General features: G+C 54.2%; 1 protein-coding gene across 3 annotated transcripts; it reads left to right on the top strand.

The window, feature by feature from the left end:
• The first annotated feature begins 1,293 nt into the window (after positions 1 to 1,293).
• On the top strand, positions 1,294 to 11,642 carry SIGLEC10 (sialic acid binding Ig like lectin 10). 3 transcript variants are annotated; one of them, XM_070401769.1, is made up of 12 exons: positions 1,305 to 1,373; positions 1,575 to 1,784; positions 1,904 to 2,188; positions 2,483 to 2,530; positions 3,105 to 3,368; positions 5,165 to 5,212; positions 5,334 to 5,591; positions 5,682 to 5,966; positions 6,242 to 6,347; positions 6,435 to 6,591; positions 8,245 to 8,450; positions 9,269 to 11,642. In XM_070401769.1, exons 1-12 carry the CDS (start codon positions 1,337 to 1,339, stop codon positions 9,459 to 9,461), a joined length of 2,097 nt encoding a protein of 698 aa, XP_070257870.1. In that variant the 5' UTR covers positions 1,305 to 1,336; the 3' UTR covers positions 9,462 to 11,642. The 3 variants fall into 3 exon arrangements, 2 of the variants coding, with proteins under 2 accessions (XP_070257869.1, XP_070257870.1); XR_011469412.1 differs by having other exon boundaries at positions 1,294 to 1,784; positions 8,245 to 8,658; positions 9,269 to 9,357; XM_070401768.1 differs by having other exon boundaries at positions 1,294 to 1,784.
• The last annotated feature ends 3,859 nt before the right edge of the window (positions 11,643 to 15,501 follow it).

Genomic DNA, 15,501 nt, shown 5'->3' with positions numbered 1-15,501 from the left:
CTTTTTTTTTTTTTTAACCAAACGTGGTCCTTCGAGGCCAGACAGGGTGTCTGATTTGCCTGCATGTCGCCCGTATGTCGCATGGCACCCGCCACACCTGAGGGCCCAGGGCGTGAGGTTGAGCGGACACACACAGTGTCCCTATACAACCCAAACAGACTCATTTGAAGAAGAGGAGCTGGGACAGGGAGACAACATGTCGGGGAGTCTATCCCACTCCCTTCACACCTCCCATGCCCTTTATGCGGCCTGCGCCTCCCTCCCACCCCCAGCCTCACCTGTGGGTGCAGGTGTCCTTGTCACAACAGGTGTTACCAGTCGGCATCATCCGATGGCATGACAGAAGAAGAGGAGGAAATGGGAAGTGGACTCAGGTCTGGTGAGTGGGTGCTCCCGGGGGACCAGGATCAGTGAGCCCCCCCCCATGAAAGATGATGGGGTGCCCCTGAGACCAGCCTGCACTTGCCAGATTTAGCAAATACAAACATTCCTGGCTGCTGTGGCTCAGTGTTTGAGCGTTGACCTATAAACCAGGAGGTCATGGTTTGATTCCGGTCAACTGGCTGGATCCCCAGTAGGGGGCGTGCAGGAGGCAGCCGATCAATGATTCTCCCTCATCATTCATGTTTCTGTCTCTCCCTCTCCCTTCCTCTCTGAGATCAATAAAAAATATATTTAAAAAAACAGAAGGCCACCCACTTCCATTCGAATTTCAGACATAAACAACGTGTCATTTTAGTATAAGTATGTCCCGGGCAATGTTTGGGACATTCTTATACTCAACAAAGGGATTCCTTGTTTATCTGAAAGTGAAATCCACTGGGCACCTTGCATGTTAGCTGCCAAGAAGGGCCCTGCTCCCCACCCCCATGAACCTACCTTCCCCTGCACGCTGAACCCCCCCCCCCCCCTCCCGAAGAAGGGCCCACTGTGAGCTTTCACTTCTGCTTCTGCAATGACCTGAGCCCAGCAGGGGAGCCCCCATCTTCCACCCACCCACAGCCAGGCCAGGCTCCGGGACTGGACACATGCCCCCCACGTCCTCCCACAGAGGCGAGCCCGAGAAGGACCAGCTGAGCCAGCCCAGCGCCAGGCAGCCGCCCGCCCACCAGGAAGCACAGACAGAGCGTCCAGTGGGCAAGATGGGGTGGCGAGTGGGGAGAAGGGGAGATCCCAGTGGGCTCAGAGGAGACGCTCATTTCATGCATCAGTCCCCAAGGCCCCACTTCCGCCTGCCTGCCCCGGGGCTTCCTCTTCTGTCCCTGCCCGTCTCAGTCAGAGCGTCGCCGGGGGATGAGCCTGTCTCAGGGCCGGGCCCAGCGTCTCCGGGGCAGAGATGCTCCTGCCGCTGCTCTTCGGGGTGCTGTGGGGCGGTGAGTGGGCCGAGGGCTGGGGCCTCCAAAAGGCGCAGGATCCGGATAAAGGATACGGGCTGATGGTGGAGAAGGTGGTGACGGTACAGCAGGGCCTGTGTGTGCGGGTGCCCTGCTCCTTCTCCTACCCTCGGGAGGGCAACAACAAGGGTGACCTGGTTCAAGGCTACTGGTTCAGAGACAGAACCGATGCCCTCAAAGGTTCTCCTGTGGCCACAAATGACCAGTCCCGGATGGTGTATTGGGGGGCCAGGGGCCGATTCCAGCTCCTGGGCAGCCCCCGGGATGGCAGCTGCTCCTTGCTGCTCACCGAGGCCCGGATGGAAGACAGAGGGGTTTATTTCTTTCGCGTCGAGGGAGGCACCCTGCGATATAGCTTCATGAACAATAAGTTCTTTCTGGATGTGACAGGTATGGAGCTGGCTGGGATGGGGTGGGAACTCCCCCTGCACCCTCCCCCTGTCTTGTGCTGGGAGGGCCTAGGGGCATGGGCCAGGGGGCGCTCCCTGAAGTGCCCGCTCTCCTCCCAGCCCTGACACAGGAGCCAGCCGTCTACATCCCCGAGACCCTGGAGCCTGGGCGCCAGGCGACAGCCGTCTGTGTGTTTCAGTTTCACTCGGAACACTGTCCAGCCCCTACTCTCTCCTGGAGGGGGGCTTCCCTCGCCCCCCAAGAAATCGGGGAGACAACGGCCTACGTCTCAGTTCTTACCCTCACGCCCAGACGGCAGGACCACGACACCGACCTCACCTGTCGGGCGAGCTTCTCCAGAGAGGGCCCGAGCTTCGAACGCAGCGTCCGGCTGAATGTGGCCTGTGAGTCTGGTGGGGGGCATCGGGGTGGCCAGCAGGCCCGGTGGGTGTGGGGAGGTGGGGACGTGGTGGCCCTGGGCGGCCTTGGGTGGCTCTGGGGGTGGGGTCCACAGAGAGGAAGGGGTAGGGTCCTGAGCTGGGAGGATAGGAGGGGAAGCGAGGCCATCTGGTTCTCCACCCACAGGCGTGCCTGTCACTCCTCTGTCACTTGTCCTCATGGAGGACGGTCACACTGTCTGTCCCAAATGTTGGGCTCGCTGTGGCCCCCCCCAAAGCCAGCTCACCATCTCGTTGCAGATGCCCCCGAAACCCCGGTCATCAGCATTTCCTGGGACAACGGACCAGGTACTAAGGCTCGGCCGGGTGGGCCGGGACTGGGCAGGCCCTCTTTGGAGGGTCGGGGAAATGGGGCTCCTCCCTCTTGCTTTCTCTCTTTTTAATAGATTTCTATTGATTTCAGAGAGGAAGGGAGAGGAGGAGAGAGTTAGAAACATCAATGAGGAGTCCGGCCGCGGTGGCTCTGTGGTTGAGCGTTGATCTATGAACCAGGTCACAGTTCGACTCCCAGTTGGGGCACATGCCTGAGTTGCAGGCTGGATTCCCAGTGTGGGGCATGCAGGAGGCAGCTGATCAATGGTTATCTCTCATCATTGATATTTCTCTCTCTCTTCCCCTTCCTCTATGAAATCAATAAAAACATATATTTTTAAAAAAGGAAACATCAACGATGAGAGAGAATAAGAGACAATCATTGATGGGCTGCCTCCTGCATGCCGCACACTGGGGATCGAGCCTGCAACCTGGGCACGTGCCCTGACCGGAGATCAAACCGTGACCTCCTGGTTCATAGGTCAAAGCTCAACCACTGAGCCCCAGACTGGGTCTTCCTCTCTCTCCTTCCCTCTCTCCCTCTCCGCAGCCCTGGAGCTCCAGGGGGACAGCCCCCATCAGGAAGCCCAGAAGGGCCAGCTCCTGCGGCTGCTCTGTGCTGCGGACAGCAGGCCCCCGGCCGCCCTGAGCTGGGCCCTGGGGGACAGAGTCCTCTCCCGGTCCGACCGCCCGGGCCCCGGGGGCCTGGAGCTGGAGCTGCCCGGAGTGCAGCCCGGGGACGCGGGGCGCTACTCATGCCGAGCGGAGAACAGGCTGGGCCTCCGGAGCCGCACCCTGAGCCTCTCTGTGCGCTGTGAGTGTGACCACGGCCTGGGGTCCAGGAGGGAAGCGAGGGGTGAGGGCAGGGGCTGGGACGGGGTCCCAGGGCTCCAAGGAGCTGGAACCCGAGCCTGCGGGACTCACGATTCTGGTTCCAATTCCGAGGCAGGTGTTTTTTCTCCCACCACCAAGCAATTCTCTGACACCAGCTGGGTGGCCTGCAGTTCGACTCAGTTCCGACCCTCTGCACCCGGAGGTGCAGGTGCCGCGGGTTAAGGGCTCAGTCCTACAGGACTGCCCCACCTTGGACACCATAGCAAGTCTGGTTGCCGCCTGCGCTGCTGACTATAGAGCAGAGGCTATAGGTGGGAGCTTCCCATGACCCCCTCCTCAGGGGCCACTAACTTGCTAGATCAGCGGTTCTCAAACTTCCTAATGCCGCGACCCTTTAATACAGTTCCTCATGTGGTGGTGACCCCCAACCATAAAATTATTTTTGTTGCTACTTCATCACTGCAATTTTGCTACGGTGATGAATCGTCATGTAAATATCTGATCTGCAGGATGTCTTTTCATTGTGACAAATTGAACATAATTAAAGCGTAGCGATTCATCACAAAAACAATATGTAATTATATCTGTGTTTTCCGATGGTCTTAGGCGACCCCTGTGAAAGGGTCATCCGCCCCCCAAAGGGGTCGCGACCCACAGGTTGAGAACCGCTGTGCTAGATAGAGCAGCTCCAGGAATTCAAGAGAAACATACTCACCACTTACCAGATGACCCGTCTGGAATGAAAGGATATGAGGCGGGAGCAGCCAGGTGGGAGGGCCAGGCACAGGGGAAGGGCTCGGAGCTTCACTCCCGCTCCTGTCGCCACTCTCCCCAAATCTCCAGGTGCTCACCAACCCTGAAGATCTCCCCTCACCGCCCCCGCCCCCACCATCACTTTGTGGTGTCTATGGAGCCATCATTACATAGGCCTGATTGACTAGAGCCTTGGCCATTGGCGATTGAGGTCGACCTCCAGCCCCTCCCCCTTTGGGAAGTCAGGGTTTGGGCCTGCAAATCCCAGCCTGACTCGTTTCCCTGGCAACCAGCCCCCATCCTGAGGTGCTTTCATTAACCTAAACTCAGGTGCAGGGGCAAAGGGCTCGTTATGAATATCAAGATGCCTTTGTCACTCTCATCGCTTAGAAACCCGAGACTTTCAGGAGCCCTGTGCCAGGAACGGGGACCAAGACCAAATACCTATACCAGTGGTCGGCAAACTGCGGCTCTCGAGCCACATGCGGCTCTTTGGCCCCTTGAGCGTGGCTCTTCCACAAAATACCACGTGCGGGCGCGCACGTACAGTGAGATTGAAACTTCGTGGCCCATGCATAGAAGTTGGTAGATCCTATACAATACACAGTATACATTATAAATCACAATAGCACAGGGACCCACCCTTTTAAAAAATATATATATATTTTTATTGATTTCAGAGAGGAAGGGAGAGGGAGAAAGAGAGAGAAACATCAATGATGAGAGAGAATCATTGATCAGTTGCCTCCTGCACGCCCCCCTACTGGGGATCCGGCCCACAACCCAGGCATGTGCCCTGACAAGGAATCAAACCTTGACCTCCCGGTTCAGAGGTCAACGCTCAACCACTGAGCCACCCCGGCCTGGCAGGGACCCACCCTTCTTACCCACCCATTTCCTTGGGTGCCTTGTATCCGTGGGTGATTCAACCCTCCTCCCCTGCCTGCCAGTCATCGGTCCGCAGGGACCCTTGGCCCAGAGCGAGGCCCCGGCCCGCCTGGAGCTGGTGCTGTGTCTTTTCAGATGCCCCAGAGAACCTGACCGTGACCGTCTCCCGAGCTAATGGGACAGGTAGGAGAGGGGGACAGAGGCCTCTCAGCGCCCAGGGCGGGCCCGGGCGGCTGGGATGTGCGCCTGAGAAGGGCCCAGATGTCCTCAGCTGTGTGTCTGTCCTGCCCCTTCTCTCCCCTAGTCCTGGAGACGCTGGGGAACGGCGCATCCCTCCCGGTCCTGGAGGGCCAGAGCCTGCGCCTGCTCTGTGTCACCCACAGCAACCCCCCAGCCTCGCTGAGCTGGGCCCGGGGACCACAGACCCTGAGCCCCTCCCAGCCCTCAGACCCCGGGGTCCTGGAGCTGCCTGGGGTACGAAAGGAGCACGAAGGCGAATTCATTTGCAGGGCTCATAACCCGCTGGGCGCCCTCAGCATCTCGCTGAGCCTCTCTGTGCACTGTGAGTGGCGGATGGGGCACCTGGGGACAGGACCCCGGGGTCCGGGGGGAGGACAGAGGCACCTCTGACCCGTCCCCTCGCTCCTCACAGACCCCCCGCAGCTGCTGGGACCCTCCTGCTCCTGGGAGGACCAGGGTCTGCACTGCAGCTGCTCCTCCAGGGCCCAGCCGGCCCCCTCCCTGCGCTGGCGGCTGGGGGCGGGGCTGCTGGAGGGGAACCATGGCAACGCGTCCCACGCGGTCAGCTCCAGCTCAGAGGGGCCCTGGACCAACAGCTCCCTGAGCCTCAGCGAGGGGCTCAGCCCTGACCTCAGACTCAGCTGTGAGGCCTGGAATGTGCACGGGGCCCAGAGCGCCTCTGTCCTGCTGCTGCCAGGTCAGGGCCTGCTGGGGGGCCCTGGAGGTGGGGCCTGGGTGGCGGGGGGCAGGGGCGGGGTCCTGTGGTTGGAGCCCGAGCTGGGGAGGGGAAGGGGGTTCTGAGGGGGAAGGTGCAAAGCCGGGGCCTGGGGTTTTAAAGAAAAGGAGCGGAAGGGGTTGCAGGTAAGGAATGGGAGCTGGAGGCCGGAGGGGGGGAGGGGGGCGGAGGGCGGGCGGGAGGACCCGCGTGGGGGTGGGAGCGGCTCAGGGACGCCTGGCGGTTTCCACGCGCAGAAGAGAAGGACCTCATCGCCAAGGGATTCTCTAAAGGAATAGCTCTGGGCACCGGCGTCACCATCCTCCTCGCCCTCGGCCTCTGCCTCTGCCTCATCCTGGCCGTGTGAGTTAGGAGCGGGAGATGGGGGTGCGGGGACCGGGGCGGGAGGTGCCGGGGCGCACATTGAGGCAGGGCCGGGCGTTTCCTCAGCGTGAAGACTCTGAGGAAGACCCAGACCCAGACCCCAGCGGAGGAGGCAGCTCCGGAGACGGAGACTCCGGCGAGGACAGAGGCGTGGAGGCCCAGGCTCACCCGGCGGAGCACGATCCTGGATTACATCAACGTGGTCCCCAACGCCCGCGGCCTGGTGAGTGGCCCGGGCACGGTGCCCCTTCCCCGCCCTGCCCCCAGCCCTGCGCCCCTGGGACATCGAGGTGGAAAAGGCATGGTTGTTGGATTCAAAGCCTGACTCCGGCACTTATGCCTGTGAGGCCTTGACCACAATCGCCGGCTCCCTCTGAGCCTCCAGGTCTCCCTCCGTTTCCTTTGAGAGCTGGTCAGAGGAGTCAAAACGCCCCCTTGCTCGGTTCGTAGCAGCTATGCCGTTATCACCACCACCAAGGACATTACTGATTATAATTAACTAGAACTTTGTGCACTGTAGGGTGCGTAGGCCTGGTGGGTGATCAGGGCCATGGGGGCCTTCCGGCTGCCGGCCAGGGGCTTCCTTCATTCTGCATTGCCTCCTGGTGGTCAGCACACATCATAGTGAGCGATGGAACTCCTGGTGGAACTCCCAAAGGGACACTTTGCATATTTGCCTCTTATGTATATAGGTGATGTAATATCATTAGCATTGCTGAGAGGCAGTGTGTCCTGGTGACTAATGGCTGGGCTGCCGGGGTTCAGACCCTCGTTCATCGCTGTGTGTTCTTGGGCAAGTCACTCAACTTCTCTGAGCCTTTTCTTGAACTTTAAAAAGGGGGGAATAGTAGACTCACCCCTGAACCCTACACTCGCCCCTGAACTCTACACTCACCCCTGAACCCTAGACTCACCCCTGAACCCTACACTTACCCTTGAACCCTAGACTCACCCCTGAACCCTAGACTCACCCCTGAACCCTACACTTACCCTTGAACCCTAGACTCACCCCTGAACCCTAGACTCTTGGCACCTCTCCAGGCAGCATCTCCCCGGGATGTCTAACAGGCACCTCAAACTTAGCCTGTCCAAAGGCAAACCTATGAGTAACTACACCACTTTCGCGTCTACTCCATCCTCCCCTTCACAGCAAATAGCACATCTTCCCAGCTGCTCAGGCCTAAAGCCTCGGTCACCTTTCATGCCTCTCTTTTCCATCAAACCCTCCCCCGAAATCAATCCATCAGCAAAATCCCTTCAAACCACTTGCCTCCCTCGTCCACATGGACACTCCCCCCCCCTTCTGTGGGTCCTCTCTGCTCCCACACCCTCAATCTATTTCTCTGCACATCATATCCATTTAAAGCCCCAATAGGTCCATCAACCCCCTTGAATGCAATCAGAAGGAAGGAACACATGAGTGATACTTGCTACCGACCAGTTAAATAGAGCTTAGGGCCAAAACATTTTTTTTTTCAATGCCGATCTCTAAGGGTCACATGCACATGACTCCACATACATAACACTCTTGAGAGGATGAACTTGCAGAGCTGGAGAACAGATCAGTGCTGCCTGGGGTTAGGGCCAGGTCTCTGTGGGGTTAGAGCCGTCTGCCTCCTGATGGTGGTTACAGGAGCCGACCTGTGTGAGTCTGTGTGGCCACAGCAAAGAGCCACAGACTGAGTGGGTTAGACCACAGCCACTTACTTGTTCATTGTTTCTGTCCCGAGATGGAATGTGGGCTCAGTGAGAACGGAGACTTTGTTTTACTCCCTGATGTAACCCCAGTTTCTCCATCAGTGCCTCCCACATGGTACCCACAAGTATTTGCTGAATGAATGAATGAATGAATGAATGATGGTCGTTTTCCCTTTAGGCTCGGAGTCCAAAGGCCAAGCCCAGCAGCCCTTCCAGGGCCCCTCCTGCAGCTGCTAACTCCCCAGGACGGAACATGTCCCCTCCAGCCCCAGAATCAAGGAACAGCCAACAGGAGATCCATTACGCTGCCCTCAGCTTCCCAGGCCTCCGGCCGCAGGAGGCCCAGCAGGCCAAGGACACCAACTCGGAATATGCACAAATCAGGTTCCACTGACAGCCCCCTGGGCGGCGGGACAGGGACCAGGCTGGGGAGAAACGCAATTGCTGAGAGGATGGAGAACAGAGGACAAGGCCTCACTCTCTTTCTTCTGTCGACTCCTCCAAGGATGGGCCATCCCATCCCAGGCCGGGCATCTGCAACAGCCTGACCACTCTCTCCAGAGTGACCTTCTCTGGATACACTATTCCAGGGGTGGGCAACCTTTTTGTGAGTGCGTGCCAAACCCAGCAAAATCTCTGACTCAAAATGCTTCTGCGTGCCAACCCTAATTTTTTGAGAACATGTTACGCCTACTTGATATCTCTTAAGGTGTACGTATGTGAAGAACCTTGAAGAAATAATAAAATTCATTCGAGTGACAAAAACACAGTATATGATGATGAAAAATACATTTATTTTTTAATGGATACATGTACACTGATAGTCCGACAGAAAACTTTATGACTCCGTTTGATATTATCAGTGGGACTTTTGCTGCTGCATCACTGATGACAGAGATTTTGCATCAGGTTTATATTTCGTGACCTTCAGAGATACGCAAGAGCTACTGCTTTCATCCCTCAGGCTACTCCTATTACGAGACTTAACAAAATTCATCCCTGAGAACAAAGATTCACCATTGTAAATGGAAGATTATAAGGGAGGGTTTCGAGTGCCAGCAAAAGTTACTGGCGTGCCATGTTTGGCACGCGTGCCAGGGGTTGCCCAGCCCTGCACTATTCTGAGGACAAGAATACACTTTTTGTCTCAGAAGCCCTGGCACCACCCTCACTGATTCCTCACAGTCTCACTTTTCTCCTAGGTGGGAGAACCTTTTGAAAATGGCTCGACGGTGGTCTCTACGAGGCAAGCGAGCTGACCTCCCAGGCCAAGCCTCAGCTGATATGTGTGTCTCTCATATCAAGTCTATTTTCATGCCACTCGAGAGCCAAGTTTTAAATGGGGGAAAGAGTTGCCTGGCTGGCGTGGCTCAGCGGTTGAGCATCAACCAATGAACCAGGAGGTCACGGTTCGATTCCTGGTTGGGGCACCTGCCCGGGTTGTGGGCTCGGTCCCTGGAGGGGGGCATGCAGTGGGCAGCTGATGACCGATGATTCTCTCTCATCATTGATGTTTCTCTCTCTCTCTCTCTTCCTCTCTGAAATCAATAAAAAAAACCCAACAACCACATATTTTATTAAAAATAAATGGGAAGAGTCAAGAGAATGTTTTGTGATGCATGAACATATGAAATTCAAATGTCAGTGTCCACTAACAAAGTGTTCCTGGAGCCCGGCCGCGTCCACCCCACGCTCTTCTGTCTCGTCCTCTGTGGCTGATTTCGGGCAGCTGCGGAGCCGAAGATACTTAGCGCCTGGCCCTTGACAGGAAGAGTGTGCAGATCTTCATCTAAAATAAACGCGCCCACTCCGTTTTTGCAGAAGAGGAACCAGAAGCCGAGTTGCAGAAAGGGGTCAAGAGTAGCCAAGGCCAGAGTGACCAGCCGCAGGGCTGGGGGGAAGGTTTCAGGCCAGGAGGCGACATGGAGGCTGGGGGTGAACGCGCTGTCGGCCTGAAAATCAGGGGGAGAGCAAACATGTGGTTGCTTGGGAGCGGGAACACCGGCAAAGGGGGACCAGGAGGAAACGGACAGCGTGCTCCCAACTGATCAGCTGGTGAAGGGGGCGCGAGCATGTCCCCCCGCTTCGTCCCTTCCCCGAGGTCACGGTTGTGATTGCTTCATGGACAGTCCTCTTGGGGGGTGGTTAATAGTCACCCAGAAAACTGGGGAGCCCAGAAAAGACGCTGGCCTTTGCATTAGCCCTAGCTGGTTTGGCTCAGTGGATAGAGCAGGGGTCCTCAAACTTTTTAAACAGGGGGCCAGTTCACTGTCCCTCAAACCGTTGGAGGGCTGGACTATAGTTAAAAAAAAAAAAAACAATGAACAAATTCCTATGCACACTGCACATATCGTATTTTGAAGTAAAAAAACAAAAAGGGGAACAAATACAATATTTGTATTTGCATGTGGCCCACGGGCCGTGGTTTGAGGACCCCTGGGAGAGAGCGTCGGTCGTGAACTGAAGGGTCCAGCGTTCGAGTCTAGTCAAGGGCACGTACCTGGGTTGCAGGTTCCCTGGCCCTAGTCAGGGTGCATGCGGGAGGCAACCAATCGATGTGTGTCTCTCATATCAGTGTTTCTCTGTCTCCCCCTCTCTCGTCCACTCTCTCTAAAAATCAATGGAAAGAAATCCTTGAGTGAAAATTAACAACAACAAAAATTCCCTGGCCAGTGTCTCAGTGGTTGGAGCATTGGCCCATGCACCGAAGGGTTGTGGGTTCCATTCCCCATCAAGGGCAGGTATCTAGTTTGTAGGTTTGATCCCGGCTCCAGTCGGGACATGTACAGGAGCCAACCAGTCCCTGTATCTCTTTCACATTGATGTTTCTCTCTCTCTCTCCCCTCCCACTCTCTCTAAAAAAACAATAATGGAAAAAAAATATCCTCATTGAGGATTAACAACAACAAAGTGATGTTACACATTGGAAGACAGGAAGAGCAGAAAAAAAAAGTAGGAATAAAGCAGAAGAGGTTGTAAGGAAAGCTGAGAAAAATATGGGTAAAAAGCAGGTCGGACAGGGTTTTTTTTTTCTGCTCACAAACTGTACATAAGTGGCAGCGTCATAACAGGAGGAAGGGAGGATAGGAAATTCGTGTTTTTTTGTTGTTAATCCTCCCCCAAGGATGCCTTTCCATCGATTTTTAGAGAGAGTGCGAAGGAGGAGGAGAGACAGAAATACCTACACACCTATTAGTGGCCCAGACCAGGGCCAGGGATCAAGCCTGCAACCTGGGCATGTGCCCTTGACCGGAATTGAACTCGTGACCCTTCCGTCCACAGGCCAGCTCTCTAGCCACTGAGCCACACCGGCCAGGGCAGGAAGCTCATATCTGTAAGCACTTCCTGTGTATCACATTGTGAGTCAATGACTTATAAATTATCTCCTCCGACAATAGCTGTGGTGTATGATCAACCGGATCCCCACTGTGGAGATATCTGAGGCTCAGAGAGGCGAATTCACTTATCTGAAGTCACACATGCTGACTGGAAACCACAGCTTCCCTCTCCCCTCCCCAGGCTTCGCATTCCTTCCTGAAGGGGGCGCTCCTGGGCGAAAGGGACTCAGAACCCAGGCAGGGCCCCTGGCATGGCTCTGGGGAGAGCCTGATCTGGCTTGTAGGCAGCAGGATCAAGATGGGAGGGGGTTTAGGGGGATGGAGGTGAAAGAGATTTAGAAGTACCAATTGTCAGCCATAAAACCAGTCATGGGGGTGTGAAGTTGAGCGCAGGAAATCTATATATATAAAAGCCTAAGGGACCAGTCGACCGGTTGACTGGTAACTATGACACACACTGACCATTAGGGGGCAGATGCTCAACGCAGGAGCTGCCCCCTGGTGGTCAGTGCGCTCCCACAGTGGGAGCGCCGCCCAGAAATCACAGCGGAGCAGCAGCGAACCTACTGAGTAGCGGCGGCAGGCGCAGGAGGACCGGGATGAGCAGGAGCAGCAGGCAGGGGTGGCAGGCAGTGTTGGACTGCCAGTTTCAGCTGATCCCCGCAGGCCACGCTGAGGGACCCCACTGGTGCACGAATCCGTGCACCAGGCCTCTAGTACAGTCGATAAGATTGTAATGAGTCCTATCTGGTTTGGCTCAGTGGATAGAGCATTGGCCTGGGGACTGAAGGGTCCCTGGTTCGATCCCAGTCAAGGGCACATGCCCCGGTTGTGGGTTCGATCCCCAGTAGGAGGCAGCAGATCAATGATTCTCTCTCATCGTTCATGTTTCTATCTTTCTCTCCCTCTCCCTTCCTCTCTGAAATCAATAAAAATATATTTAAAAAATATATTGTAATGACTGTGTATGGTGCCAGGTGGGTACTAGACTTATGGGGGATCACTTCATAAGGCATACAAATGTCTAATCGGTATGTTGTATGTTTGAAACGAATGCAATATTGAATGTCAACTGTAATGGGAAAATAAGTTTTAAAAAGGAGGCTATTTAATTGGAACAATGGACATCTTTATAAAATTCAGTCAATATTTTACATGGCCTTTCCTCTCAGTTATTGTGTCCTTCGAGATGTTCGCTCTATATAATGCTTTATAACCTTTTGCATAGAAGACATACATATTTTTGTTAGAATTCTCTTGAGGTACTTAATAGTTTTTGGTTCTATTAAAATGGCATATTTCGGGGGTGGGGGCTGGGTGAAGGGGGCAACGGTGGGTAAATGGGGGCATCTGTAATGTGTCAACTATAAAAATAAAGGAAAAATGACACATTTTGGTCAATACTGATATATAGAAATACACTGGAGTTTAAAAATACATATTTAAATATATTTTTATTGATTTCAAAGAGGAAGGGAGAGAGAGAGATAGAAACATCAAGAATGAGTGAGAATCACTGATTGACTGCCTCCTGCATGCCCCCCCACTGGGGATCGAGCCGGCAACACAGCATGTGACCTTGACCGGAATCGAACCCAGAACCCTTTAGACCGCAGGCTGATGCTCTACCCACTGAGCCAAACCAGCTAGAGCTACACTTGAATTTTGCACGTTAACCTTGAATCTACCAACTTGGAGAGGTTTGCCTATTTTAAATAATCAATAATCCATCTGTAAATTATTTTGGATTGTCTATGCAAAAAAAATTATATCATCCGATAACAAACATTTCTTTTTTTTTTTTCTCCAAAGGGGAAAATAAAGACATAAATAAATACTTAAAAGATGCTGAAGAGCAGGGCGAGATTTAGAAGGGAAGGCATATATTGTCAAAAGGTGACAACCTAGACCAGCGGTTCTCAACCTGTGGGTCACGACCCCTTTGGGGGTTGAACAACCCTTTCACAGGAGTCGCCTAAATACATCCTGCGTATCAGATATTTACATTACGATTCATAACAAGTAGCAAAATGACAGCTATGAAGTAGCAACGAAAATAATTTTGTGGTTGGAGGTCACCACAACATGAGGAACTGTATTAAAGGTTCACGGCATGAGGAAGGTTGAGAACCGCTGACCTAGACGGAGAGGACGAAGCCGTGAGCGAACAGGTCAGCGTTTCTGAGGACATGCAGGGGGGAGTGGCGGACGGGTGTCCTGAGCGAGAGCACGAGAGAGGACTCCAGAGATAAGACTCACTTGAGACAGACCCTCTCCAGTCCCAGAGCTATTTACCTGTGAAAGTGTTCACAACGCTGACTGACATACAGCCAGCACTTGCTACCCCAGGCTCTGCTGTTTAACGCTTGTAGCACCCCCACCGAATACAGAAAGTGAAGGGCGTTTTTGGCCAAAGACTCTCTTGCCAAACCCTAGTTAATCAGGAGCCTTGAGTAGGTAGTTACCGGGGAATTGAAGATTCGGGGAGGAGGCCCCCTCTGACATGTGCCAATGTGCCCATGCCTCTGGGTACTGAATAAAATGAAAAAATTGGTCCTGACTATGTGGCTCAGTTGGTTGGAACATCATCCCATACATCATAAGGTTTCAGGTTCGATTCCCCATCAGGGCACATACCCAGATTACGGGTTCAATTCCCGGTTGGGGCCCAAACTTGAGGCAATTAATCAATGTTTCTCTCTCTCTCTCAATAAAGAAAAAAGGGCATATACTTGGCCCTAGCCGGTTTGGTTCAGTGAATAGACCGTTGGCCTGTGGACCCACCAGGCACATACCTCGGTTGCAGGCTCCTCCTTGGCCAGGACCCTGGTCAGGGCTCATGCAGGAGGCAACCAATCGATGTGCTTCTCTCACGTCCATATTTCCGTCTGTCTTTCTCTCTCTCTCTTTTCCATTCTCTCTAAAAATCCGTGGAAAAACATCCTCGGGTGAAGGTTTAAATAAACCTAAACACGGAATGAGCTTCAAGGACTGAAGTGGCCCCAGAAGCCGGGACACACACAGTAATGGCATTACAGACTCAGGGATGGGGTCGCCCAGCGCACCCACCTCCTTTCAGAGATATGGGCCTTAGAGAGGGGCACGGTCTTGCCTAAGGTCACACCGCAAAATAGCAGAAGTGAGATCCGATCTCAGGCCCTAAAATAGATAGCACTGCAGGTCCTGCGTTCTTTTTCATCAGCTTAGAGCGGGGAGGGCGCTAGAGGAGCTTCTGATTCCCTCCCTTGACCCGACCCCCCGACCCCGGAGTCCTTCCAGGAGAGCAAGCCTTCCGCGTGTGTCTGACCTGACCTGGGGAATTGCAAGGTTATATAAGGCTGTGTTGCCAGGCAACAGGTTTGACCAGGGGTCAGTGACCTTGAAATGTGTGTGTGAAGGTCCTGGCTTGTGCAATAATGACTTGGGACTTGGAGGGAAGGAGGAGAGCTGTTGTCGGGTTCTTTCCGGGAAAGGCAATGCTGTGTTAATGAAAAGGACAAAAAAAATATGAACAAACACACACCACCAGGCCCACAGTCCGAAGACCCAGCTCGGACCTTCTGCATTGCCGTATACTCTCTATCACCACTTACCAGGGACTATCAACCCCAGGAAATATAACTATAACACAGCTCCGTATTTCATTTCTTAGATTTTTTAAAAAATTGATTTCAGAGAAGAAGGGAGAGGGAGAGGGAGATAGAAACATCCATGATGAAAGAATCATGGATCGGCTGCCTCCTGCATGCCCCCCACTGGGGACTGAGCCCGCAAGCCCGGCATGTGCCCTGACCTGGAATCAAACCGGTGGCCTCCTGGTTCATATAGGTCGATGCTCAACCACCAAGCCATGCTGGCCGGGCCACAGTTCCATATTTCTGATCACTGACTCGGTTGTGTTCTGTTGAAACTTTTTTTTTTTTTAGCCCTTGACATTGTGTTGGACATTCTGTAACTTCCCAGTCAGTTCTGATGGCAAAAATCAGCCTGATCTGCCCTAGTTGGTTTGGCTCAGTGGATAGAGCATCGGCCTGTGGACTGAAGGGTCCTGGGTTTGATTCCAGTCAAGGGCACATGCCTGGGTTTCGGGCTCAATC

Source organism: Myotis yumanensis, unplaced genomic scaffold (genome assembly GCF_028538775.1).
Source record: "Myotis yumanensis isolate MYYU_CA2020_CCGP unplaced genomic scaffold, mMyoYum1.0.hap1 SCAF_23, whole genome shotgun sequence".
Taxonomy (NCBI): domain Eukaryota; kingdom Metazoa; phylum Chordata; class Mammalia; order Chiroptera; family Vespertilionidae; genus Myotis; species Myotis yumanensis.
The sequence above is the reverse complement of the archived record's forward strand: the minus strand, read 5'-3'. Positions and strand labels throughout refer to the sequence as shown.